This window comes from Denticeps clupeoides, chromosome 6 (assembly GCF_900700375.1).
Source record: "Denticeps clupeoides chromosome 6, fDenClu1.1, whole genome shotgun sequence".
Lineage (NCBI taxonomy): Eukaryota > Metazoa > Chordata > Actinopteri > Clupeiformes > Denticipitidae > Denticeps > Denticeps clupeoides.
In genome coordinates, this window is record NC_041712.1 from 14,079,788 (window position 1) to 14,105,607 (window position 25,820).

At 44.9% G+C, this 25,820-nt stretch overlaps 1 protein-coding gene across 3 annotated transcripts; it reads right to left on the reverse strand.

Moving 5' to 3' along the window:
• Positions 1-688: 688 nt before the first annotated feature.
• On the reverse strand, positions 689-22,396 carry trpc5b (transient receptor potential cation channel, subfamily C, member 5b). Of its 3 annotated transcripts, none has more exons than XM_028984146.1 (12): positions 22,301-22,396; positions 21,441-21,606; positions 15,542-15,971; positions 14,169-14,690; positions 8,050-8,386; positions 7,549-7,688; positions 6,772-7,094; positions 5,758-5,953; positions 5,449-5,658; positions 4,180-4,221; positions 3,005-3,094; positions 689-2,643 (listed from the first exon to the last, which is right to left on the reverse strand). In XM_028984146.1, the coding sequence occupies exons 3-12, from the start codon at positions 15,926-15,928 to the stop codon at positions 1,843-1,845; spliced, it is 3,048 nt and encodes a 1,015-aa protein (XP_028839979.1). In that variant the 5' UTR covers positions 15,929-15,971; positions 21,441-21,606; positions 22,301-22,396; the 3' UTR covers positions 689-1,842. The 3 variants fall into 3 exon arrangements, with proteins under 3 accessions (XP_028839979.1, XP_028839978.1, XP_028839977.1); XM_028984145.1 differs by lacking the exon at positions 22,301-22,396 and adding an exon at positions 21,874-22,041; XM_028984144.1 differs by lacking the exon at positions 22,301-22,396 and adding an exon at positions 21,874-22,041 and having other exon boundaries at positions 21,441-21,678.
• Between the last annotated feature and the right edge of the window lie 3,424 nt (positions 22,397-25,820).

The following is a 25,820-nucleotide window of genomic DNA, read 5'->3' on the forward strand; positions in this document are numbered from 1 at the left end:
CTACAGTAGACAATCTGATTCCTCCTCAATGTGATTTAATGATGTTTTTACTGCACTTGGAACAGTCGAGAACCTGTCTGCTTGCTGTAGTGGAGTGGGAAGGGGAGGTGCGCTGCGGTGTCCTTATAGGATTATTATTATTATTGCTAGTACTACTTAATAGGCTTTGAAACAAGTAAATTCAAGTGGTCTTAAAACAAACTTGTTTTAAGAAACTTTTTTTTCTTCTTTCTTCATTTGTGTCGCCCTATGGATGGATGGCTCCCTTAACATTTGACTGTAGTGCCTATGCCCCTGGCCGGCCCTGATGTCACCTGCCGTCTTACTCATAGTATTTTAATCAATTGATCTATTTATTAATTGATAAAATATCAACGAGGTAATGTTTGTTTTAGAAGGGGATGATTTTGACACTTATTTCATTCCTCCTCAACTCCAGTACTAGTTGTGGATGTAAATTATTATTTTTGCTCAAGTTGGTTTGTGAACAACCTCAGTTTTAAGACTGAAATATACTAAAGCAATGAAACATTTTAATTAGAGAATGTGGTTTACTGTACAACCAAATTGATGGCCACTTGGCACCTCCTGGAAGAAGCTGCCCATTTCAGCCCAAATTGCTGGTGAATATTACCTTATCATGATGATCCTGTACTAAGATAAAAAGTGGAAGCCCACATGCAACCTCTGACTGGAATACTGTTTTATTGTTAGTTTATTGTTTTATACAAGTTGGTCACATTGACAACAAAAAATGGGTGCTATATAAAGTCACATTTCATCTTCCTCAAATTAAGGTATAAAATTTTCAAACTCATTTAAGCAGAATATCGTGCATCTCATAGTAACAAAAAAAAGATGTTCTGGAGAAACATAGAAAAATAAAATTTTATTACAAAAACATAAAAGGTAGTATTTCTTTGATAACCCCCTCCAACCCCCCCAAAAAAAAATAAAATGAGAGAGACCAATGTTCAAAATACCAACATAATTTGATCAACCTTAAATTAATTCAGAAGGACTTGTTTCTTCAAAAAATTCATTCATCCAAGACAGACAAACACAATGCGAGACAAAATTACACCGTCTACGGCTGATTTTCTAACAGTGTCCTCTAAATGGGTAGTCTAATGGTGTCCTGCATGGGCAAGCTGAGTTAATACAGCTGTCTTCCAGCAGCCATGCGCAGTCTACTTTTCCACCAGACCTGATTCAACTTATGAACTGGGTTATAAATAGTCAGGAAGTTTAATCAGGAATGGTGAAAAAAAAAACTGTGGATGGCCAAAGGACGAGGTTCATTAGGTGTTGTCTTCTACTGGCATATCTCTTTGTCTCCCTCTCATTATCTCCCACCCATGAAAAGTTGGGTGAACTGGTGAAATCAGAATTGTGAACACACATAGTTATGTTTTATGGATGAAGATGCAGCCATGTCGGCTCGTATGAAAGCCATGGTTTTGGGAACTTTGGTACTGTGAGTGATTTGGTGTGAACAGAGAGACACCCACCTTCTAGTGTAGGGTCTTCATATGATGCAAAGCCTAGATTATGCTAATAAGTGAAATACCTTCAAATGTTAAGTGTCCTATAAAATGCCCCAGGGTAAAAGACGTATGTTTGACGTGGGGCAGGTTTTGTACTATTGCAATAAAATAAATGTATTAGTCTTATTTGCCAGTGGTATATTGAAGACTGTTTAGTTCAGTTTTCTCAGTCTTTCTGATCATTCTGCACACAGGAATCTCTCTGCATCCCAGCTTAGGACAGACCAGCATGGGAACACTTCCAGGGCCTGTAATGTGCACTGAAAAGCAAGACTGGGAAGGTCCCATCTTGCCCTCAGAGCTGTGTAGTGATCGATTCCTCTTGCTCCGGCCCCCAGTAGGAGTCCAGGCTGTCACAAGGTCCAACCCACCCCTGACAGAAATCGTCACTAGAGCTTAGCAGGTGGGAGCTGGAGGCAGAAATGCCCATGGCGCGATGCAGGGGTGAGGAGGAGGATGAGGGCAGAGATGTGCTTGGAGGTCGCAATAGCAGGCCTTCCTGATTACAGTGTTGCTGAGATGATTCAGCTGCAATGTTCTGACTGTTTGACCCCAGGACCCTGAGCTGGTGCAGGTTTACTTCACTGTGTGTGACCAGTGGGTCAGGGGTCATGCAAAAGTCCACCCCATCTGAGATGCTGTAGGCAGGGCCTGGAGAAGGGGCAGGCTCTGGTACATGGCCGTTCATACGTGAGAAAATCATGCCAAGCCGCCGGATCGAGTTCTTCTTGGAGCGCGAGAACCGCTGCAGCCGGCCGCCACTGTTCCGCACAAATGCTGACGATGCCGCAAACTTGCGCAAACCGTTGCTCTTTGGTTTGTCATTGGCATGCAGAGAACCTTCCATCCCCGACATGGAGTGGAAGAGGGCGGAGACACCAAACGGAGAGTCATGTGTCCTCTTCCTCGATGACGTCAGGCCAAAGGAAACCCCCTTAGACTTGGTTTTGGCTTCTCCTGCAGGGTAGTCGTCCTCATTAGTCTCATCCTGCAGGGTAGCTTCACTGCTGGAGGAGTAGGTACGGCGTGGAGGCTTCCGGTTACCCAACAGGTCCAACACCTCATATCGGAAGCTGGAGATATCCTGTTTCAACTCCTGTAAGCCAATTCCAGTTGAACATGTCGTTCATCGGTGTACATTTGAAAACTGAAAGACACTGTACCTATGCTTGTGAATGATTAACTAATCACAAATCTCAGCTGTAGCTCAGCTATGTCAAAGTACATTTTAACACAACAATAATACTTAATATTTGACTCAAAGGGTAGCACTTGAGTCACTACTTTAAGTACCCTGCATTTAGTGAATGGACATTGATAATAATTGGATTTTGCTACCATTCAATATAGCTGAAGTGAACCCTCCATCAAATTGAATTCCTTTCACCCAGCATAAGGTCACTTGATACCAGTGACACGTGTTTTTAATATTAATACGGTTGAAGGAGTTCACTTACTTTGAAGTTCTCTTCTGTCAGGCCTTCATTAGTCTTAGCACTGCGGATCATTGCTGCCACATAGCGCTTCACCAGGTTCCGGATCACCTCCTGGATGCACAAACAATCTCTAAGTAAGAGGCTTATTTCAGCTCTGCAGCCAAGTTGTAGGAAAGGCACGACTGTTTTGTGAACAATTCTGTTCCTTTTCATTAAAGAGAAAGTGCCATGTTTAATGGTCTTCCACATTGGAAATTTTATACAACCACCACCACCACCACCACCAGGCATGTTTCTGTACTGGTTAAAACCTGTCAAGTAGACAGAATTAACATTTTAGGTTGCTGCTCTGCTTTTAGCATTGCAGTTTAACATTCACTTAATATTCAGCCTCCTTTCATGCTGAGGCATGCTGTCAACATTTTTATTTTATTCTCCAAGGCGGCATTGTGCAGACAAAAATTTTTGACTCATCACCGCACCTAGAGCTAAATGGTTCTAAACGGTAGTAGAGTTAATAAATAAGGGAAGTGTGCCACCACACCAAAAACAATACGGTAACTAATTTCATATCATATTGCTGTCATATTTTTCACGTAGATACTTAGTTTTTGTTCAAAATCATGCAAGGTAAAGCCAGTGCAACCATCCAACCATGTCTACAGGGGGAAATAATAATTTGATCCCCTGGCCACTAACAAAAAATCAGTGTATAATTTCAATGGTAAGATTGTTTGAACAGTGAACGACGGAAAAAAAATCGAAATAATGTATTTCTAAAAACGTATGAATTAATTAACATTATCATGAATGAAATATATATTTGATCAGCTAGGCCCCGCCTGCTCGAGAAGCATCTATACACATTTTCTGTGGCAGTCATGGTGGCTGCAGCTAAGTGTGTTTTGTTGTGTCTGTGTATGTGTTTTTAATTCCTATTCATTATCAGGCACTACTGTGGTTGCCGGTTTCGCGGCGGGGGCGGGGGTTTTGCGCATCATAAAGCACAGACAGAAGGAAAGGGGTGGGAGAAGATGCCAGCGAAGGCTGGCCAAGCTGCAATTACCGTGGCGGCTAAACCCTCCATCAGGCGGCACCATTTCTACAGTGGAAATAAGATTAGCCGTGCCTGCCTCTCTGACTGTCCCTGGGATTTGAAGAATGGGGGTTGTGTTGTAAGCGTTAGCGTGTCATACCTGATAGTGCTGGTTCTGGATGAGGTTGTCTGCGTGGCGCTCCTGCAACGACAGACGGCAGGAAGGAATGTCAGAAATAATGGCTGTTTGCTCTCGGAATCAGCCAGCCGTGATGGGCGGACTGCATAAACAGCTGAGAAGCTGCGTCTGACGCAGGCCACAGTTGGCTGGGAGCAGCTAATAAATGCAAATGCTAGCTTTGGAAATTCAGTCAGTTCTGATTCCTCATTTGTAGGTTTGCAAACAGGAGGAAATTTATACCGTTCAGTACACAGGCAATGTCCATATCACCTCGCAGCATTCTAACTCCAACCATCTAAAATCCCCATAATGCACCAGTCACATAGTTCAGAGAGACACGTGGGGGTGGGCTGTGTAGCACATTTTTGCAGCTTTCGTTTGCATTTCAGAAACAGTGTGTGGGGTGCCTTATGTAATTTCACTCATCCTAAAATCAGTGCAGTTGTGTGTGTGGGAGATCGTGGGAGACTGAGTTTACAGGAGAGCATAGTGAAACAGTCTCACTCCAACAGCAAAAGAGTTCATCTGACGGAAGAGTGTCATGGGACTCGGTGTGGATGAAGCGTAGGTTGCCTAGCAACATGCAGAGGATAGGGCAGCTCAGATCTGGTCAAACCATGAACGAGTCTCATGCCCTTCCAAACGTCCATTCTGTTAAACACCGCAGCCCCTGTGAGCCCCTGTTGCATTTTAAATCAAATAAGAAAACGTTAGAATGGGAGACAGTGACTGCTCTGCTAAAGAGCTGCTGAACTAGGATATAAAGTTATGCATAAATTAATACGATATAACCTGATATAACCAGACTTTCTGATTTGTGTGCAAAACTGATTTTTTTTTTATAGTTTTGTCAGATAATATTTAAGATCCAAGTATGAAATAAATAATATAACTGACTTACATAAAAATTATTTTGCTGGATTAATTATTTTGCTCATATGTGAATCATTCTGGAAGTGATTAGTTGTCACAAATGACACTCCACAGCACCCAGTGCACACAGTGACAGCTGTGACAGGTGCCCGAGGAGCAGTGTGTGGGGACAGTACTTAGCAGTACTGGTACCTTGGCGATTCGGGATTCGAACCAGCAACCTTCTGATTATGTGTACACTTCCTTAGCAGCTAGGCCAACACTGTAAGGCTTGGGTAAATATCACATTTAAATTTCTACGTATGAAATTAAATATATTAGCACGAATGGATCCATAGGAGATGTGGTCTAGGTTTGCTGTACAGAGCATTTTACCGTCAAGTCTTTGAAGTTCTCATGCTTCCTCTGTTCTTCTGGGTGGGGCTGACTGCTCTTACAAAGGCAACTGTGAAGCCATACACACAGGTACCACACTGACTTGGGACTGGGCACAATGTTAAAGGGTGGAGGCAGCGTGCCACCCTCATCAAAGTAGCTCATCCACAGCTTTGTTCGAGCAAACTTCCATTCGATATCAGCATGATCCTGGGGTGAAGCACAACAGTGGTAACGTTATTTTGGGGGCAAAAAACTTATTTAATGGTTGGCCGGTGAATTGTATTAATTTTCATTGATGAAACTCACAGCGATAAGCTGGTAAGAGTTGTTCATCATTGCAATCAACATGTTGAGCAAAACAACCAGAGAAATAACATTGTAGGTTCCGAACATGGTGGCACCCACAAACTCGGTGAACTCGTGACGCGCTTTCACATTAGTCACATACAGGTTGAGCAGGCCAAACACCGACCAGAAGAGAGACTGCAGAGTTTCAAACAACCTGGAGGGACACATAGAATGATTAAAAAAAAAGAAGAACATTTGTTCATTTGGATAATAGTATGCCAGTTTAGGATCCATAATGTGGCATTTATTTTCAGTAATTTCATTATATTTAGGAATCATATATCCCCCAGACATAAAGCAAAGCAAAGAAAGCCTGACCTCAGTGCAACCCAACAAATGTGTGAAAACACAGACAGAACACTCCATCTTGACTTATGCTAATGTTGTCCTATAAAAGGATGAATCAGAATGGGATGAGAGAAACAGAGAAATCACTTCACAATCATAATCAAACTGGAGTTGGTTTGAAAACCCTTGTGTGACAAGGAATGCAATCAACACCGAAGCCTATAAAACCCTTTCACTCAATCAATAACATATATTATAATAATAACATATAACATCAGCTTGTCATTATCTTAACATCAATTAAGTTTCAGAAGAGCTGACACGAGTGCATAGTTCCTCTAGTAATAGAAAAACAAAAAAAAGACCAGGATGTGCTGGGCTTTAGAACCCTGTTACATATATTTTGGAGTCCCACAAGGCTCAGCCTTCTATCCACTACTAATCTGCAAGCTGAAGCCGTGACTTCTGACATTAACACCATGAAGTTGGTGACTCCACAGAGCCTCCAGATGCTGGGAAGAATGAATGCTTCTTGACCTCACCACTCCACTGATCCCTGAATTGCTCTCAACCATGTGATTGATGTATGATTTTATGGATGAAGGATTTTATGGATGAAGGATGAAGGATTTTATGGATGAAGCAGAATTTTTTCTATTGACCCGCTCAGCGAACAGCACTTACGTGGAGAATGCATTGTTCTGCTTCTCGCATCGAATTCCTTTGCAGTTGTTGGGCTCGTCAGATGCCTGTGTCTCGTAATAGAAGTACAGCTGATTGAGACCATTGGCAAAGGCCAGCAGCACCAGGCAGTAGATGAAGAGGAACTTGAGGATGTCGAGCAGCATGCGCCCCAGTGAGATCTGCAGTGGCCCCAGGTGGGAGTTGGCAGTGAAGAGAGAGATTAGGCGCAGAGAGCTGAAAATGTTGGCAATGGCGAACAGGGCTTCGGCAATCAGTGTAGGATGCCACATCTCCCATTCCTCACGAGGTCGAGAGCTGTTATACTGTTGGTTTGAAACGGTTGAGAGAATAATCAAAACCTTCAGAAAGGTACAATTGTATCATGTCACGTTAATATATTGTTTGGGGAATATTGTATGGATGTTATGTTATGAATACTTATCCATTTTAATCTATTATCATTAACTCACTGCTCTAATTTTCATTTCAAGACCCAGTTTTTTATGGTTCATAGGACCTCAGTGAAATTGAACCTCAGTGAAATTGTGTTCATTACAATTATGGCTGCTCTACTAATTTGCAGGAAAAGCCATAAAGATTGATTTTGGTGCTCAGTCTTCTTTATTATCTCGTGACTATGGCTGAAAGAAACCATCCGTTAATCAATGTGCAAAACCCTGAAAACTTCATTCAGATCTTTATATCCTGAGCAACAAGTAATTGTTGTACAGTGAAATATACACCAACTATGTAAGAACAGCCAAATGCACAGCTGACCTTAAAGTAAGCAACCATTTTGAGTGATATGGTGGCCAGGTAAAGGGAATTCATAGCAAAGTCCATCAGGTTCCACCAGTCATGGACATACTCATTGAACCCTCCATCCCACATCTCCTTGATCTCAGCCCATATGAAGCCTGGGTGACATAACATTGTTAGTATTTTTAAATTGTACACACACCTTGAAAGATATAAAACATATGTACCATTAAATGTCTAAAAAAACAAGTATTTGCATGTTATTGGTTTGCTGTACTTATAAGAACAGTCAGAAATACAATTAATTATAGAAGCTTATGCCTACATTTATGGTCCAGAACAACTTAAATACATTAGGCCAGCAATAAAGTGATTCAGTCGCTGTGTTGTATAACTATATTTAATATAATACCTTACACGGCACAGCAGTAAATCACAGACCGGAATGACACGCCGGTAGCATGATCTGATACATCTATTAAACAAGCCGTGGACTTCTGAAGTAGGAGGTTCTCTTACCCAACACCCATGGCAGTATCATCCACTCCACTATGGTGGGTGGGGGTCCCTGCACGTGCAGGTCAGTGCGGACAATATGCTGAGAAGCCAGCAGCAGGAGGAAGAGGAAGGTGAGGTAGGAGGCAGTGTGGCAGATAAACTTAATGAAGGGTTTCTTGATGAAGAGCCCCAGTGCACTCTTGGGTGCCAGCAAGTAGACGATGGAGAAAACAGGGAACAGCAGGCCAATGATGAAGCACGTCAGCAGCTTTACCACCCAGTGACGCCGGCGCCAGCCTGGAAACCCATCATACCACAAGGTGGCAAGAAGCTGCTGGCAGTTGGGTTGGGCCACAAACTGAAACAAAACATTACAGAGGAAAAGCAATTTTTCATTCACCCTTCTTAAACCACACTGCAATAATGACATGCCAAACCAAATAACTGTTGTGCCACTGATAAAGAATTTGTTCAGTTCACACACATGAACACCAGCTAGTTCATGTTCATGTTCATTTGGCATCGGTTTTTCTGTCAATGATTCATTCAGTACAGCATTCAATCAACAGGTTCCTGAACACTACATACAGCCCTTGTTCTCAAACTGGTGACACTCATGCTCTCTTCAGTGATATGCCAAGAAACTATGGTTATTTTTCACAGATTCTGTGTGTATAAATTCACACACTCACTCTCCATAACTGCTTCGTCGTACTCAAGGGTCATGGTGTCGGAGCCCATCCCAGGTATGGTGGAGCATCAGCCTACCGCTGGGCGCACATACCCACACCCAAGGAAAATTCAGGGCCGCCAATCTCCTAAGGCGTGTGCATTCCCTTAGGAGGGCGAGAGGAAAACCGGAGGAAAACTCCTCGTACACATGATCCAAGCTGGGATTCAAACTCACAACCATGGATGCATGATGCCAGGTCACTTCGTCACCGTCAACCCTGTTTATATTCCGAGTGCTCATTATTATTAGTATAACATGCTGTGCTTTTGCAGTATGGACAGTGGATTCATATTTGGACTTAAATTGCCTGTGCTGCTGTCATCGTGGCACTACCTTCAGAGCCACTTGCCGTACTTGTCGTAAAAAGTTTGAGAACAACTGGCCAACATGCCAGTTTAAAGCTTTGGGACTTTCAGTCAGGCCAGTGTGTCTTCAACTGTAATTGGATCATTTTTAAGTAACAAGATCAATCAGCCATGTGATAAAGGCTGACTGGAGATCAGCGCTGTTTGTGATTAACAATATCAGCATTTTTTTTTTACTTCCATGTGAATGGTGTCATCTGGAGTTTTGTATGATTCTTTTGACATAAACAGAAATAAACAATACAGTAGCATAAATTATTTAGAGGAGCCGATTCATTAACATTCAAATTCGCAATACATCTTAACTCCTTCAAGCTAAAATGCAGAATTTTGCTACAAAGCCTCTTATCCAGACAAGGGAAAGATAAGCTGGCAGGGATGAAGCAGTCATGATCTGATTTTGCCTTTTGTTTCGTGTGTATAGGGTGTAAAAAAAAAAAACATGATTTGCTGTGTGAAGCGAACAAGTCTGTCAAAATTGAAATGCAAGGGTCCATTCCAAGACAAAAGTGTCCCGCGTGGCCAACAAGTCTGTCCTAAAAGTGAGGTGTGAATGCAGACTGTGTCCTGCTGGGGATGTGCTGGTAAACATGATGTTTTTTTAAATCTTTCTCCCCAGATGATGAAGTGCCAGCGCCAGCAACACTGCTGTTCCTGTATAAGGATATTTCCGATAGCAACACTCCCACAATCGACCTCAAGAGGCTTTCGCACCCCTGATGCAACATTACAAAGAGCCTCGCACCGAACAAGAGGAGGAAGGGAAGCGCGCAGACACGTGAAGCTATACGGCTCGATGTGGGCAGCGCTGAGGTGCCCTTGAGTTCACTTTAGAAACAAATGCAGCATTTGAGCACTTGCGTAATTAAGGTATGTGTGAACATTTTGAACAATCTTATGTGAGGTACAGTCACAGATATTGGACATGCGTGGCATAACGCATACACGCATTTAAATGTGCCCCTGGTAGGAGAGCCGGTGTGTGATATTATTTATGGATTAGCTGTTTCAGAATCACGTAGGGCTCTGATGAAGCGGCTCGTTGCACTCGTTCAGCACTGTGGAGATGTCTCACCGGCACCAGAAATTAGGAAGAGCACATATCAGTCGACCTCTGTCCTGGCAAATGTGTCACAAAATATTAATCTGATGATGCGCATTAAACAAAGGTTGACACAGTAATCCTTCTTGGAGCCTCCTGAGTCACTAAGCAGTGTCAGGAGGAAGGCATCTGAAAAGGAGGGGAGAACAGACAGCATGCACTCATTCTCATTACTGCTCTTTTTCTCCAAAAATAAACAGAGCACGTCATGCATGTAAATGTCTGCGGGATTATGCATGCATATGGATGAGCAGCCAACAGGCTTTTAAATACTTCAGAAGCCGCGGTGATCCATTAGCCAACAATCCCCGGTTGTGCAGTTCAACCCGGGAAAGCCCAAACAGCCAGATCCCTTCGGTTTCAATATTTAACACGCTGCTGTATTGGTTTTAGCCTGCTCCCCTCTACATCTCTTTCTAAAACGTTGCAGTAACGATCATGCTTCTAACTGACTACTCCCATGTGAAGGTATTGTACGCACACTCACATTTCAGAATGGGATATGGTGAGTGCTGAGGAAGAACATTTCCTTTCCAATGCTAGCGATAGAGGATGAAATTGGCAAACTGAGAGTGGAAATTATTTAGCAATATGCAATTGAGTGTAAAAGCTCTCATAAGGACTACAAAATACAAATGTGTAAATTATTACTGACGTATTACAGAACTTGGCCATGGCTCCCATGTACCAGGCTGGGACATTGGACACAGAGAATGGGGACTCACTCAGGGTAGGACACCAGCACAGTGCTGGGTGCACACACCATTTATTCACTCAATCACTCAAACCCTGGACGGAGCTCACATTGCACTACATCTGTGACCTGACATGAACGATCCTGGGTAACCCAGTGCTGACCAGAGGTGGATGGGTTCCTCTTTCTGAGCCTTGGTTCCATTTCCCGGGACTTTTTTCCTTATCACTGTTGTCTTTGACTTGCTTACTAGGGGCCCTGACCACTGTTGTGAAGCGCTTTGTGCCTTTTTTTATTGTAAAATGCTTAGCAATGGTCTTGTAACCCATTCAAGCCTTGTGTAGGTCCCTGCCATGGTGCAGAGTTAGGAATATTGATAGATTGATTACTTCTATGTCTTTTATACAGGTAACGAGTTCAGCAGCCACCAATGTCAGGACATTACCTGTATAAAATACAACTGGAAGCCAGAATTCTGGTTGATAGAGGAGCTAATACTTGCTCATTTATCATTTTGGAATGCATTATTTTGGATTTTTTTGTAATTTATAATTTCTTTGCTACAAAATCAGTTTACTTATCATATCAACAGGGGCTCAAATAATTTTTTCCCTGACTGTATGACACTGAATACAAATCAAATATAGAGTAAGAATCTGTCTGTTTACTTACAACTACACACCCATTCAAATGCTTAGGGTTGTAAATGTCCTTCCATTGTACTTCATCTACCCCATTTGAGTGTGACACTAGATGGTCCTATTAGGCTCTTTCAAGGAAAACACACAGAGGAGTGAAGTCACACAGAGCAGACACATGGTAGCCACCATCCCTGCCTTCAACCAGGTGAGCTAAATGCTACAGCAGAGTTCCGTTCCAGCTCAGAAGAAAGATGAAAGGCAGAACAGAATATTCCTGTGAGCTTTATTGCATAACTCAGCTCAGAAGCCGTTATTGCAAAAATCAGCCCCAATAACATATTCAGAGCAACACTCCACCTGCACCTCAGCACAGATAAACCAGCACAAAAGGCAATAAAAAAAAAGGTTTGTTTGTTAAGTGCAGTGTTTAATGAACGGCAATGCCATTAACGGTGGGGTACATCAGTGAAAGTAACCAGAGAGGGGGCTAATCTGTGTGTCATTAGACAACTGACGGGCTCCCTGCCTACCCTTCGCTCACAGTTCAGAGTCATGGCACCCGCCAGACAACACTTCTCAGCTTTTTCTGAGGGAAGTTTTCACAGTGAGAGTGAGAGGAAAATTCCAGCAGGATCCTGACAACTAATGTCTTTCCACGCTTGGCCACTACTGAAGGCTTTGAGACATCAAAGTTTGCCAATGCTGGGGCCTGTAGATAAGGAATGTGTCACGGTTCCCGCACCCCTGCCACACCCCCCAGGTGGACCGCTCCCAGAAGCCGCTACCCAAAAGTAGAGGAAGCGAGGGTCAGGGAGGGTTATAAAAGCTGGCCGCCATCTTGAATCCAACACCTGCTCATCACTCATGGTTTGTTTCCCAATCTTGCTACTTGCCCTTTTGCTTCTTCGAGCCTGTTTGCTGAACCTCTTTTTGTACTGTCACTGCCGTACCCCTTCGTTAATGGCATCGTTCTTCATTAAACACTGCACTTAACAAACAAACCATTTTTATTGGGGGCAGTGCTGACCTAGAGGTTGAGAGCGACACTGGCCAACACCCAGAACCCTAACAGTATGAGCGGTCTATCATAGGGTGCAGCAGACAATAGTTCGGTCATGGATGCTATCATGTTGTGGCTCTCCACCTAGAACGAGCAGCAAAACTCTCTCCAGCAGCTTGGAACAGTGGTGACCTCTCTCACCACGCAGCTGCACCAGCTCCAGCTTCCAGCTGCGCACCAGCCTAGCATCCACTACTACACACCCCGCTTCACCTCAGCACTGATCCTGGTCCACCATGACAACAAACTACACTACACTACATCTTCACCTGCTGAACACAACTACAACATGGACAATCAGGAGCTCCTGGTCATCAAGCTGGCACTAGCGGAACATACATTTCTCACACGCTTTCAACATACATTTTCTCACACGCTCTCATTCCGGCCAGGGTCCCAAAACAAATAAAAAAAACGGCGCCCTCTCCTACCTGAACGCCCCAGAAGACGGCACAGAGCCCCTGGAATCTATCATCCTGGAGGCCTACATCCTCGCCCCCGTTCAGTGGAATCTTCTCAGAAATGTCATCGCTGACCACACCCAAGAGCCCCCGCCACCAAACGCCCCACCGGCATGCACTTATGTGCCAAACGGCACTCGATTGCGGGTCATCGGATGGCGCCATGACCGCGCCCTGGCTGGTCACTTCGGCCACAACCGAACAGTGGAGCTGATCCAACGCTAGCAACATGCCTGACCTGCGCCGCACAAAAGCCCTCTAACTAGTGACCACAGGGTCTCCTCATGCCTCTGCCCCACATCTCAATGCATTAACCACCATCCTGGTCCTGGTCAACCGCTTCACCAAAGTGTCCCACTTCATTGCACTGCTGGACCAATCCCGGAAACTGTGACCTGAAAGTAGAGGAGGTCGGGGTCCACGAGGGTTATAAAGGCCGGCCGCCATCTTGGATCCAACGGCCACTAATTTTTTGTGCTTTATTTCCCAGTCTAGCCGCTTGCCCATTTGTTTCTTGGAGCTCTTTTTGCCTGTTTTTGACCTCCTTTTCCTCCTTTTTCCCCTGCCTGTACCATCGCCCGTGTTTCCTTGTGTATGACCCATGCTTGGATTCTGACCAACCGTCCTGAATGTCCACCTTTGCTTAACCTGAACTCTGACCTGAACCCTCCCCCAAAAAGAAACAACGCTGGCCGGGTCATCACCGCGAAGCACTCACCTCTCGAAGCCCACAACGTTCCTCTCCCGGCCCGTCACGGTAAAGGCGCCGCAACTCTCGCCTCCGTGGCCACTGCACGTTCTCAAACGCGGCACGGCCGCTTCTCCACGCTCTCCCCCCTCACACGCCGGCGCCAGCACACACATTTCCTCAGCTCGCCCCATCAAACGGCACAGCCCCATCTATGTCTCCCAGCCTCCTCTGCCGCCTAAGACTGTTCTTATGTCTGCTTCTGTGCCCAATGCCCAGAACAGAATGTCTTCCAGAAGTAGAAGATTTTTTTTTTTTTTTTTCAGGTAAATTTTCTCTTCTGTTGAGGAGCATCAACAGATTCATTCTAGGGTTTAAACACGCAGACACACCCACCTCCTTTTGGTGATACTTGATGGCGAGCTTGAGCTTGGCGAGGTCCCGACACTCACGTGGGTCCAGCTCTTCGCTGTGGTCATCGCGGTGATTGAGGATGATCTCCAGCTCGCGTGAACTGCGTGCCTGGTCCAGCAGGTCCTTGGCGAAGAGTTTACATTGCTGCGACAGCTCCTCGTACTCCTGCCGAAACTCGTTCTCCACCTTGCTGAGCTCCTTCAGCTCCCAGCCCAGGCGGAAGGCTGTGAGGATGGGGTCCTCGCTGGACAGAGCAATAAGCGAAGGCGAGGCCAAGGTCTTGTAGATGTTGAGGCGGGATCTGGAATGGCGAAGGCTGTCCACTTCCGAGCTGGAGACACACTCCACGCAGTCGCAGCGGATCTGGTGTGGCCGCGGGATGGTGACCTTCCGCTGCACCAGCAGCTTGATGATCTCATAGTTGTTGGTGTGGGCTGCCAACATTATGGGCGTGATATCAGGGGTGAACTCAGAGAACTGCGTGTCCATCATCAGAGATGGAACCTGAAAGAGGGATTGAGAAGAGAAAAAAGAAAGAAAGAGAATAAATGAAATACAATGTATCCAAAAAAGGTAGAATTCCTTATTGTCAAATGTGGGATTAAATACTGTGTTAAATATCTAATGCGGTATAATTACCCAATAACAATATGTGCTGAGAAATTTTTGAGGGTGAGACATCCAATTTGTTCTTGATTATTGATATTTGTTATTTCAAAACCGTATTTCTGACTGGAGGTTATAAGACACATTCAGTAAGACTGCAGCAGAATGGCCTACCCCTCTCACTCTGCCACTTCAATGCAGAAAAAGTATGTTTTTAAACATTTGTTCTGAGTCCAGCGTCTGCAACCTCACAAAAGAAATGAATTCTCAGCTGATCTGCCAGAAAAAAAGGATGATAAGAAAAGCCAATTGATTTGTCCAGACCCTCACATTCTGAGTGCCCGGTACCACTGTCATTTATTTATGGGTCCAAAACTGCACAGGCCACGGGGACACTGGTATAAAATAAGAACTTGGAAAGTAGTACGGTAAACTTAAGACCAGATTTCTTTTTACAAATAAATGCGTGGCATCATGGTCAAATATTATCACAATAGTGAAGATCTATGAATTATTTTTGATCATGGACAGGATTTTGGCTGCACATCAGGACTGAATTGTTGCTGTGTTTCCATTGGTCATTGGGCCAACAAAATAATGTAATAATGATAATCAGGAGTCATCGGTTTGTCCCCAATTTGTTTTCCTAGAAGAACTAAACAAATCCACACACCAGGCATGCACCCATTCATCTATGGATGGACACTCTAGTAAAAGACACATGTGCGAAATGCAGGCTGGTGTTGTACCTGTTTTTCACCACTAGGGCGGCGGTATGAGAGCAGGAGCTCCACAGCCCCGACGACCTCCTTTCGTATGGCATAGAGTAGAGCATCGCCCACATGGACACCATGGCTGAGGAGCAGCTCCATCACCTCCAGGTTCTCGTTCTCGATGGCGATCAGCAGCGCACTGCGCCCCAGTGGGTCCAGGCAATTCACATTAATGTTGTAGTAGATCTCCGCCTCTTCCAGCGCCAGCTTCACTCCAGCATAATCGCCCTTCTCCACTGCTATCAGATACGCCCGCTCCTCAGCCGAGAGCTCGGCCTCCGCCCGAACGATCTGCAGGGGGATGCGGTCGCGGTACGGAGAGTAGCTGGCTTTCTTATAGTACAGCTGCGCCATGGGATTCATGAGTGTTGCAGACAGAGCTGAGGCAGCAGAGAGAGGGGCACAACTGGAGAAAATAGGGAAGGTAGATAGAGGGAGAGATGAGAGCCCTTCCACAAAACATCAACATCTTATTTAAATAATAAGCCTCCCGAATGGTCAAACAGTTCAACAGACCTCCCTTTTTATCTTGCATTAATTACAAAGACATTTTACAACACACCGTGACCCGTGACCTTCTGTTCAGAATTATCATGTCGCATACAGTGGGCTGCATAAGAATCAGTTGAATTGGGGACTGAGCGGATGAGAAATATCCTCATCTGACTTCCTGTTTTGCACTCCAGCTAATGTTTTCTGACTAAAACGACAATGTTTTCTGTAAGCTTCTGGCAACCCTCATGTCATGAACGTGACTACTCCGCTCGCCAGAAGGCTGCATTAAACACACATGAATGTTTCATTCTCTTGGTTCGTATAAGACAGTGGCAGCGTTCCCACGTTCTCTCGCTCGCCCCAGGAATGTGAAAGAGGAATGAAAGGAGGCTATGGGTGGCACATCTGGCCCTGTCCCCTTACCTCATTACCAAGCCTCCCGAGGGGACACGGTTTTGCTCTGTAGGGGCATCTCCTGTCTTCTAAGCTTACTTCAGAAAAAGCAGAGGGAGCCCATTCATATTCAAAGATCTGCACTGGCATCAAATGGGTGCCTGAGGGGCAGCGCTCCCCACCTCCACCAAGCAACTTTTCCTATCGAGGTGAAGAAAGTGAAGGATCAATAAGGTCACAGTTGGCTGCAGCTGTCAGACTCTTTTGCATGCAGAAATTTATCCAGGTTTGACCCCTGACTGGCCAATGTCTGGCTCAATCCGGAGAGCTCCAGGGTAGGACATCAGCTGGTGTTGTTGTATTACAGGACAGGTGGTACCACTGCTAACCTGGTTAACATTCTAACTATTTCTGCGGTTAAATCTTTAATCTTTTTAAGGTCACAGCCAAACTCAGAGGATAATTCTAGTCTGTTTTTGAAAGCACATTGTACCGTTAATAGCAAAAAGATGCTGGTAGCATTAGCAAACAAAGGTTTAGTACTAACATGTTAATTCCATTATAGTAGCCTATACGAAAAGGAAAATTAAGTGATTGACATTGTGAAAAAGCACGGTGCACAGCGCACGGTGACACAACGAAATGTTTCCTCTGCTTCTAACCATCACCCTTAGTGAGCAGTGGGCAGCCATGACAGGCGCCCCCCGGTGGCATTTGTGTGCCAGTGTGTGGGGACGGTGCTTTGCTTAGTGGCACCTCAGTGGCACCTTGGTGGATCGGGATTCGAACAGACAACCTTCTGATTACGGGGCCACTTGGCCAACACTTACCACCAACATACCTTCGTTTTTTATGCTTTTTAAGATGTACACAAATTATTAAGCAATACCCAGGAAACATTAGGAGATTTAGCAGAATTTCTGTAGCGTTTAGTAAGTAATACTGCTGCAGCAACATGAATATGAATTGAAAGATAACATAAACATGCTGTCAGGAATTCAACATGCAGACCTAATATATCAGAGCCAAACGCCCAATCGACTGCGTCTGGCTCTCCCATCATGAGCTGTCTGGGTGACCACACCGCAATCTTTCCACCTTGCTTTTTTTGCAACAGACAGGTAATTACAGAACGGATATTGTCATACGCAGTCACTGCCTCTTCAAACGCTGCCGTATTGTCTCAATGGGGAACAAGTGGGGAACACATACAGGAGTCAAGTGTCCATGACTGGAAGACACGTTTTGCCAGGTCGCCATCATCATCTTCTAATATTTGTGTTGACTGATACTGCACAGTCCCTCCGGTTTCAATAGGGGAACAACAGCAGGGTGATGACTACACTCATTTGCATTTAGTGCCATCACTCACTGAGTCAGTGATATACTCTTGTGTGTCATTAAACTAGATAGGCTCTAAATTATTCACTAAGAAGCCGCAAATCTGCAGGCAGTTCTGTCCCTCCCGACCAGCAGATATGGGCAAATTGTGATGAATGTGGCCATTCACACTTCCTGGCATCTCTTGCACAAGGGTGGTAGAGGGTGCCAAAAATTCAAAGGGTTGGACACTTTTATTGTTCTCACCATTATTCTTGTTATTCTTACTCAAGTCTTGTTTTATGTGTTGTATATGTCTTAGCGCTGGCAGGAAAATGCTTCTGCTGCCACACTGGCTCACTGGCTGTAGAGAAATCCGCGCAACCTTTTTTTAATGCGATTGTTGTCTTGGAGTGATGCCTGGGTTTGTCTGAGTGATTTGGGAACAAAGGAACGCACCCATACACACACTGGCACACACACACACACACACACGCACACACAAAAAAAACATTTCACACGTATGAACACACATAAATGTGGTCTCCCGTACGCACGGAACCAGATGCGACATTCAAGAGTCCACTGCTGATTTGTTCGCGTTTGTCAGGCCCGTGCCTTGTTCCAGAGGACTGACACAGCCGATTAAATGTGCAGTGTAATTGTTAGTGATGCTTTAGCCTCCGGCATCGAGGTATTTATTGATTGGCCCTGTGTTTGTGTACAGCATGCTATTATGCTCCCCCGAAAGCATCACTGCCCCTGACAGACAAAAATTGGACGGGCCGAATGAAATTCACTTGGACGGGATTGCTTTTCAGTGCTGTTCCTTTAAAATGGAGTTTTTGGAGATAAACTACAAGGCAGACTGCAGGAACATGGTGACGTTTAATAACTTGTGCCATAAGTGAAGTAATTTTATACAAAGGAGCTTTTCATTTGAAAGCGAAAGTGCCTTTTCTCACTGTTCCGGTGAGACCCAGGGAATAATACTGATTTAGAACACATCGACTGGCTAGTCCTGGAGAGCGTTGGCTGGAAGGATTAACATCAGCCAATCACTCACGCAGCTCTTCTCTGGGATGAAACGGGTGGAATGTGCACTCGGGGCACCGTGGGTGGGTACAGATAGCGTTTCAACAGGCCACGAGGAAACAATAGAAAAAGACGTGCGGATGCTGCAGAAGATCTGAGTTTGGGGAGCATCCATCACTCCGCTCGGGGGTGAAAGATGAGGGGAAAAAAAGAAAGAAGGTGAGAGAGACAAAGAGGAGGGGGTGGAGGGAGACGGTGGTTGACATCATCACTTCTGCAGCCTTCTTCTAGGGGCAAAACGGTTGCCAATTGATTACGTTGTGTAAGAGTCCCTTGGTGTTTGGTGGGAGCTCACACTCGGCCCCTTTTCAGCTTTACTATTCCCATAACTCACCCCCTCCTTGTCCGTGGATCACAGGATGCCAGCAGCAGCGTATCAGTAATGTAGAGCTGCAGTGGTTCTGCTGGCAAACATTCAGGGCCATCGTTGTAGCCGCTGCATCCCCTCCAATAAATAAAAGCCACATCACCGTGAGACGTGTGCACAGGGGACAGAAAGATGTGATTGGAAGTGCTTTAGGTTTAATTTGATGTTGTGCTGTTACGACTGGGAGGAGAGAGAGTGCCAGCAGCATTCACCTGCATTCGCCGACTTCCCGCTGTGGTGAGGCGGAGGCAAAAATGGCCTCAATTAGGAGAGGAAAGGGACACGGATGCAGCTGCTGTTTTTTTTTTTTTTGCTTACTGTGAAGCTACCGAGACGCTACAGGGGTGTGAGAAGAACCCTCCAACATGTGCAAAAATCCCTCTTAGCTTGCAAGTGAAGCTGCCTGTCAGGAACGTCAGTGGAGGGTAGTTGTACGTTGGGAAAACGCGGAACGTGTAAGTTGGAGGCTCCGAGTACGGTGAGGCGTCCTGGTCTCAGTTCAGCTCGAGTGAACAATTACGAGGCCCTTCTAGATGTATCCGCAAACGACAGATGCACCCATTCAAGTGGGTGACAACAGTGTTGTTTTTTTTGCAACTGGAAGACCTCCCTCTGGCCTGCCGCTGCCTCGGCTTGTCCTGAGCATGAGACGGAGGGTGTTTACGCTGCCTCCATCAGCGTGACTCACTGTGATGGAGAACATGCTGCTCTCTGGAGGGGAGAGGCATGTTGTCACAATCATGCCATTTAGGCTCGTAACAATTCCCATCAGGTACTGTATATCAGCCATGGCGTGCACTAACGAAACAAATGTCAACGAATGTTGGTCAAAATCTCCAGAAATTGGTTAGGAATCTATATGAGGCGGAAAAAATGGCTGCATCCCCCGCGAGCCTTTTAGCACTTCACGGTCCCACAATTTTTTCACTCATCACACACCGGTTTGCTAAATATCAGCACACACCATTACCCTCAGATGCACCCCTTTTATCAGGAGAGTTAATGTTCGACCCGAGTCCCAGGCATCGACGCAGTACCTGACGGGAAAAATAAGCCTCCCGCAAAATTAAAGTCAAGCATGCACAAAATAATATTTTTGGGTTTGCATCTTGAACTGAATTCATTGAATGAAGTGTAATTTTGTTAGTGTTGGGATCAGTATAGAAAATCTTGACCCTTGGGGGGGTGTTCATTTTAATATTTCCGGAAAGTGCACGGCTGATGAAATCTGCACATGTGCTGAGGGGGGGTTGTAGTAGCCTATGAACCAGAAGACCACAACGTCACAGTGTTCAAATACCACGTACTACCATTGGGTCCCTGAGCAAGACTCTTCACACCGAGTGTCTCCAGGGGGGACTGTCCCTGTAACTACTAATACGCTCTAGATAAGGGCGTCTCATAAATGCTGCAAATGTAAATAAAACGTGTCTCGGGTGCAAATGCCACAGGTGTCACTTCAAAGCCCACCCAAATTTGGCATGGAAGACAGCACCCTCCTCAATCACCACAGCCCATATTTTTTACACCATTTATTTAAACCATCCTTACCTCACCGGTTCCCCCTCAAGAGTCATCTCACCCATCTCCACCAACCCCTCCCCTGACGTTCATGCCCGAACGCTCCTATTTGCCTGTGTGAGGGGCAGAGGTAGCACGCTGTGTACGTTGATTGATCAGGTCTGGTGTAAACAGATGAGTGTGGCCCCACCAGCACCGCACCGCTCCATAAATCTATATAGCGAGTCTCTCCGCCGAATCCCTGTCATTTGGCAGCCCCAGCCTGGGCCAACCCATCCGGACGCGTAGAAAACAGTGAAGGTTCCGTCTCACCAGGACGATGCGCTGCTATAATCACGCTTCCCCCGCCCGCGTCACCATGGGTTAAGGACAAGTGGTGCTCCCGGGTGCACCCTGGTCCTCGTAGGTGCCTGAATGTGCCTACAGCCACAACGTCACAGAAGGAGGGGGGCCTGGACTCTTCCTTTTCCTTGTCTATTTGCAAATGAGGTTCTTGTCTTTGTCTTTTGCGTTTATTCATGCAGGTCACGCTGTGAACAATTTTGCATGCAGTTTCATCACCTTTTAAAATGAAACCTCAGGTTATTGCACTTTTCAACACATGGTCACCTTTCCGCTGTGCAGATGGAGAACTCTACTTTCCGGCGCCCAGTAAGCTCCCACATGTAGAACAATCCGACTCACCAGTGCAGGCGCTTTCACATGGTCTGATTCGGCCAGCGCGGGAGATGATGCTGCTTCCCCAGGTGAGCAGGTCCAGCGTGGCGCTCAGAGGGTCTCAGGCAGATGTGGTGGAGCCGGAGCCGCACGGCTCCGTGGTCTCATGTTCTCCACATCCCCGTGGAGCACCCTGAGAGCGGGAGAGAGGCAGCGGACCTCCTGTCTTCTCCAGCATCATTTCTACCTCACACACTCCTCTCCACTGCCAAATACGACCAGCCCAAAATAATAAAACGCACACAATCACACACACACACACACACAATTCTACAGATCAAGAACAATCCACTGGTGGTCAGGATGTATCCTGGTTCTGTGATGAAGACTAATATGTTCTCCTCCTCGTTTTTTTTTTTTGGTTTGCTCCCTCTCCTCCAAAATGCACACAGACACACACCTACACACACAGAGAGCTCACATCCCCTTGATCAGCAGAGGGTTGCCGGCTCGCAGAGCGCTTGCTTCTGTTGTCATGGAGCCGGACAGAGAACGGTTGCCGAGTGGCTGTGCCGTCTGCGCTCCTGCTTGTGCGCTTTCATTCCCTCTCTCCCTCTATCGCTCGCTTTTCTCCCCCAGCTTCTTCTCTCCGCTCTCTCCATCAACCACCACCCCCCCTCCTTTCTCTTCCTCCTCCTCCTCCTCCTCTTACGCAAGCCCCCCAATCCATGTCTCCTCCATCTACAACATCAGCTTTATTTTTTTCCTCTCTGCTGCTTTCCCTCTCTCTCTCTCTGTGTGTGTGTGTGTGTGTGTTCTCCATCTCGCTGGTACAACATGACAGCCTGGTGAATTGTTGGCTTTGGGGAGACCCTGCGCCTCTCTACCTGCTCCTCCTGTGCCTCGGGCAGCTGCGGTGCCTCACCATCTGTTTGGCTGGTGGGATGAGAGCGCTCCCTGGTCCAGCCATTTCAGGGGAAGTTCTGCTGCGGTTCTGAGCTGCAGGTGTGTGTCAGTGACGGGCGTGTGTGACTGGTGGCGACTGGGGAGCCTCGGCTCAGTCTGCTGCTCATTTCTTCTGCTGGAGAGTCCAGACGTCAGGGAGCAGAGCGAGGAAATGGACGAACAGGGAATGTGCACACAAGGCTTAGATGCAGGGAGCACTGACTTACAAACACTTTACCAACCCGTATTATGTGATGTGGAAACAGACGTTTAAAAAGCTAAACTCTGCAGGACAGAAAGTGTAGATATGAAGAGAATGGGAGTACAAAGCTGACGAGGGGCATCAACTGTAGGATGAAGATAGAAGTCTGGAACCTTCTACCAGGTACATGTGTTTGGTGAAGCAAGTAAACACACTCTGACTGACCAGTGAAGACCAGGCGACACCACACCATTTTCACACCTTGATCTTTTCTTATTATTTTCCATTATTATGCGCCGAATTCACCCACCAACTGGATTTCCCATGTATCAAACCAATGCAGAAAACCCCAGGAAGAATAGATAAGGAAACCTTAATTTGTACTAACAGTATGTAACTCATCAGAATTTAAATTATGGTGCTCCATTTTAATTCGTTTTTCTGAAACGTTCAAACTTCATTTAAATTTAATTAATTTTAATTCTGCCTCCTGTGTACAATTATTGCCAGATTTCTGGTTATTGTAGTTTACAGAACATATTTTAAAATGAGCAACTAAAAATACATTCCTGCCTCTGAAGAAAATGGAGTGTTTGTGTTTTTTTAAACCATATATTGAAAGTAAATGGGTGCATACACAGATGATTGCGTGACTGGGCACATTTAATTAGAGTTTTAATCACTTTAATTACACCATTGGATCTTAAGATGAGTTCTCCCTGGGGTCCTTCTCTGTACGTGATGATGGGCCTGCTGCAGCATGGAACATTTGGGATCGGAATCGTCTGCTGAATCACCATGTTTCAACAGGGATCAGTGCACTCAGTCCCACACACAGTATATAAAATGCATCACTCAATGAGACACTGGTATAGCAGATAATTCAGCAATACCTCTCTGAAGTGAAAGCGAAGCGATTGTCATTGTGAAACACTGCAGCACAGCACACGGTGACTCAACAAAATGCCCCACTGCCCCACTGCATCTAAAGTGAGCAAAGAGGGACATTTGTGTGGAACGAAATCAGATCAGAATCAGATCAGAAGAAGCAAGCACACTTTGTGATGCCTTCATGTCAATGTGCTGTATTTCTGATTTGATTGTTGATCTAAGTTTATTAATGTATTTTTATGACTGTACATACTGGACTCTTCAAATTGTTCTGTGTATCTGCTTCATTCAAACATGGCGTACCTGCCATCAGATTGAGTGTTAATTGATTGAAAGCCGTACTTTCTGTATCTGCCACTCCACTGGGTTGGGGTGTGGTTAATAAATCACTCAATGCCAGTCACTGCTATATTGCCTCATCCTCATCTCCCTTTTATAAAATTCAACTCTAATTTGTCAGCCAACACACTTGCTTACACAATGATTAACTTTTTGAGAAAATAAATTTCATTTTAGGTAGAACAGAGATGTTTAATGTTGATATTTGTGGCAGATAGCTCATCTAGTATCACAATTTATTAGTATCTAGTATCTCAAACAGTATAAATACCACAGATCTTTTTGTCTAGTTCAGTACATGCAACCACAATCATCAGCAAGATATGACAGTTTAAAGGATCAGAATGAACTAAAATATGACTGACAGTATGACTAAAAGTTCATTTTAAATAATTAGAAAAAAATAATATGCACTGAGGAGGATGTCAGTGATAATCTTTTGGACAACATAAACAAGAACAAAGACATTTTCATTTACAGCACAAAACACCATACAAACATGGTAGCAGCATCCATCAAAAAAACTGCCTACAGGACCTCATCTGTATTCTGCAGTGTTGCCTCTGGTCCTGGTTTGGGAAATTGGTGATAAACAAGTTGCTTCACACTGTTTTTTTCACTGCTAGTATTGTAGAATCCAGCAAAAACATGTGTAGTATGAGCAAGCTGACAAAAAACTCATATATAAGCCAATAAAAGTAGACTATTAATTATAAAAATGAAACTGTGCTTCTCAGACGTAGTTTAATTGAATTGGGGATTGATGCATTTTTAACATTTGAATATGTTATGAATTTTTTGTCATTTCAGAGTTATATCCACTGCAAGCCAGATTCATGAAAAAAGTCTGTGCCGATTTAAACAACACCAAGGCAAAACATAGCAGAACATAATCGAAAGGTTGCAGGTTTAAATCTTGAACCGTCAAGGTGCCTCTGAGGTCCCCTTGAGCAAGGTACCATCCCCAGGCACTGTTCCCCAAGGACCTTTCATGGCTGCCCACATGTCCCCCACAGGGAGACATCTCACCATGTGCACTGGGAGCTGTGCAGTGGTGTGTAACATGTGACAATTAAACACTTTCACTGCACAGTCGTACAACATTTTTTCCAACCAGTCCTTGCTTATGCATTTTAAAACCATCTCTCTGTTAGCACTGTGACTCCTCCTCAGTGACTCATTCAGTTATATTTCCAGACGGCTGTGATGCTGCACTGGAGATCAGTGGCTGTGGAGAAAAAATGCAAGAAATAATGACTATAAAACTGAGAAAAACGTCAGTTACTAAAACGACAGTGGAGATCTGGAGGTTCCTTAATTTTACCTGTCACCTATCCAGAGTTGTAATTTCATCACAGCATACGGACCAAAATGGAGGGACAATGTGGATGCGATTTGGTAATGCAATTTGTCTACATTCTCTATCAGGCCTGCTGCCAGAACAATGCAATGTGTGAAGGGCTTGTAATTGGCACGAATCGTTCATTATTTATTCTCCACAGCTATCTCCGGCTCCATTCCATTACACAGAGGAGTGACATTTCTGTTGGTCAAAAAACACACTCCAAGAAATGGAGAGTTCATTATATATTCCAAACCCAAAAACATGACTAAATGTAATTTACGCTACAAATCATTGGTGGCTCAAGACTGCATTGTCATGAAAAATTTAATACGTTGCTGTGTCACGGTCTAAACCATTGGTCACATAGACTTATGTCTGCCTTGCTTCATGCATGCATGGTTTGACCTGCATGAGCATCACTGTTCTGTTATTTTAGGGGGATTTTAATCCCACCTGTGCTGTGTGTTGTGGAAATTTAGTTTTTTATAGTAAACTATGAACTCATCTGTTAGTTCAGGCAAAAAGACAGAAAGGCATGCATATTTTATATTGCACTACCACAAGGACTGAAAAAAAGAGAACGGCATTACATAATGGAAAAAACTGGCATCGCGCAAAACATGGATAGATGATCAACCTCTGACATCTGGAATGGTTCTAAAATGTAAATTTTGAATGCAGATGG

Coding starts and splice junctions, on each gene's coding strand:
- trpc5b (XM_028984146.1), bottom strand. CDS start 15,928: ATGAATCCCATGGCGCAGCTGTACTATAAGAAAGCCAGCTACTCTCCG. Junction 3,095..4,179: donor TCCAGAACCAGCACTATCAG/GTATGACACGCT, acceptor TTGTGCATCCAG/GAGGTGATCCGGAACCTGGT. Junction 2,644..3,004: donor TGACAGAAGAGAACTTCAAA/GTAAGTGAACTC, acceptor ATTGGCTTACAG/GAGTTGAAACAGGATATCTC.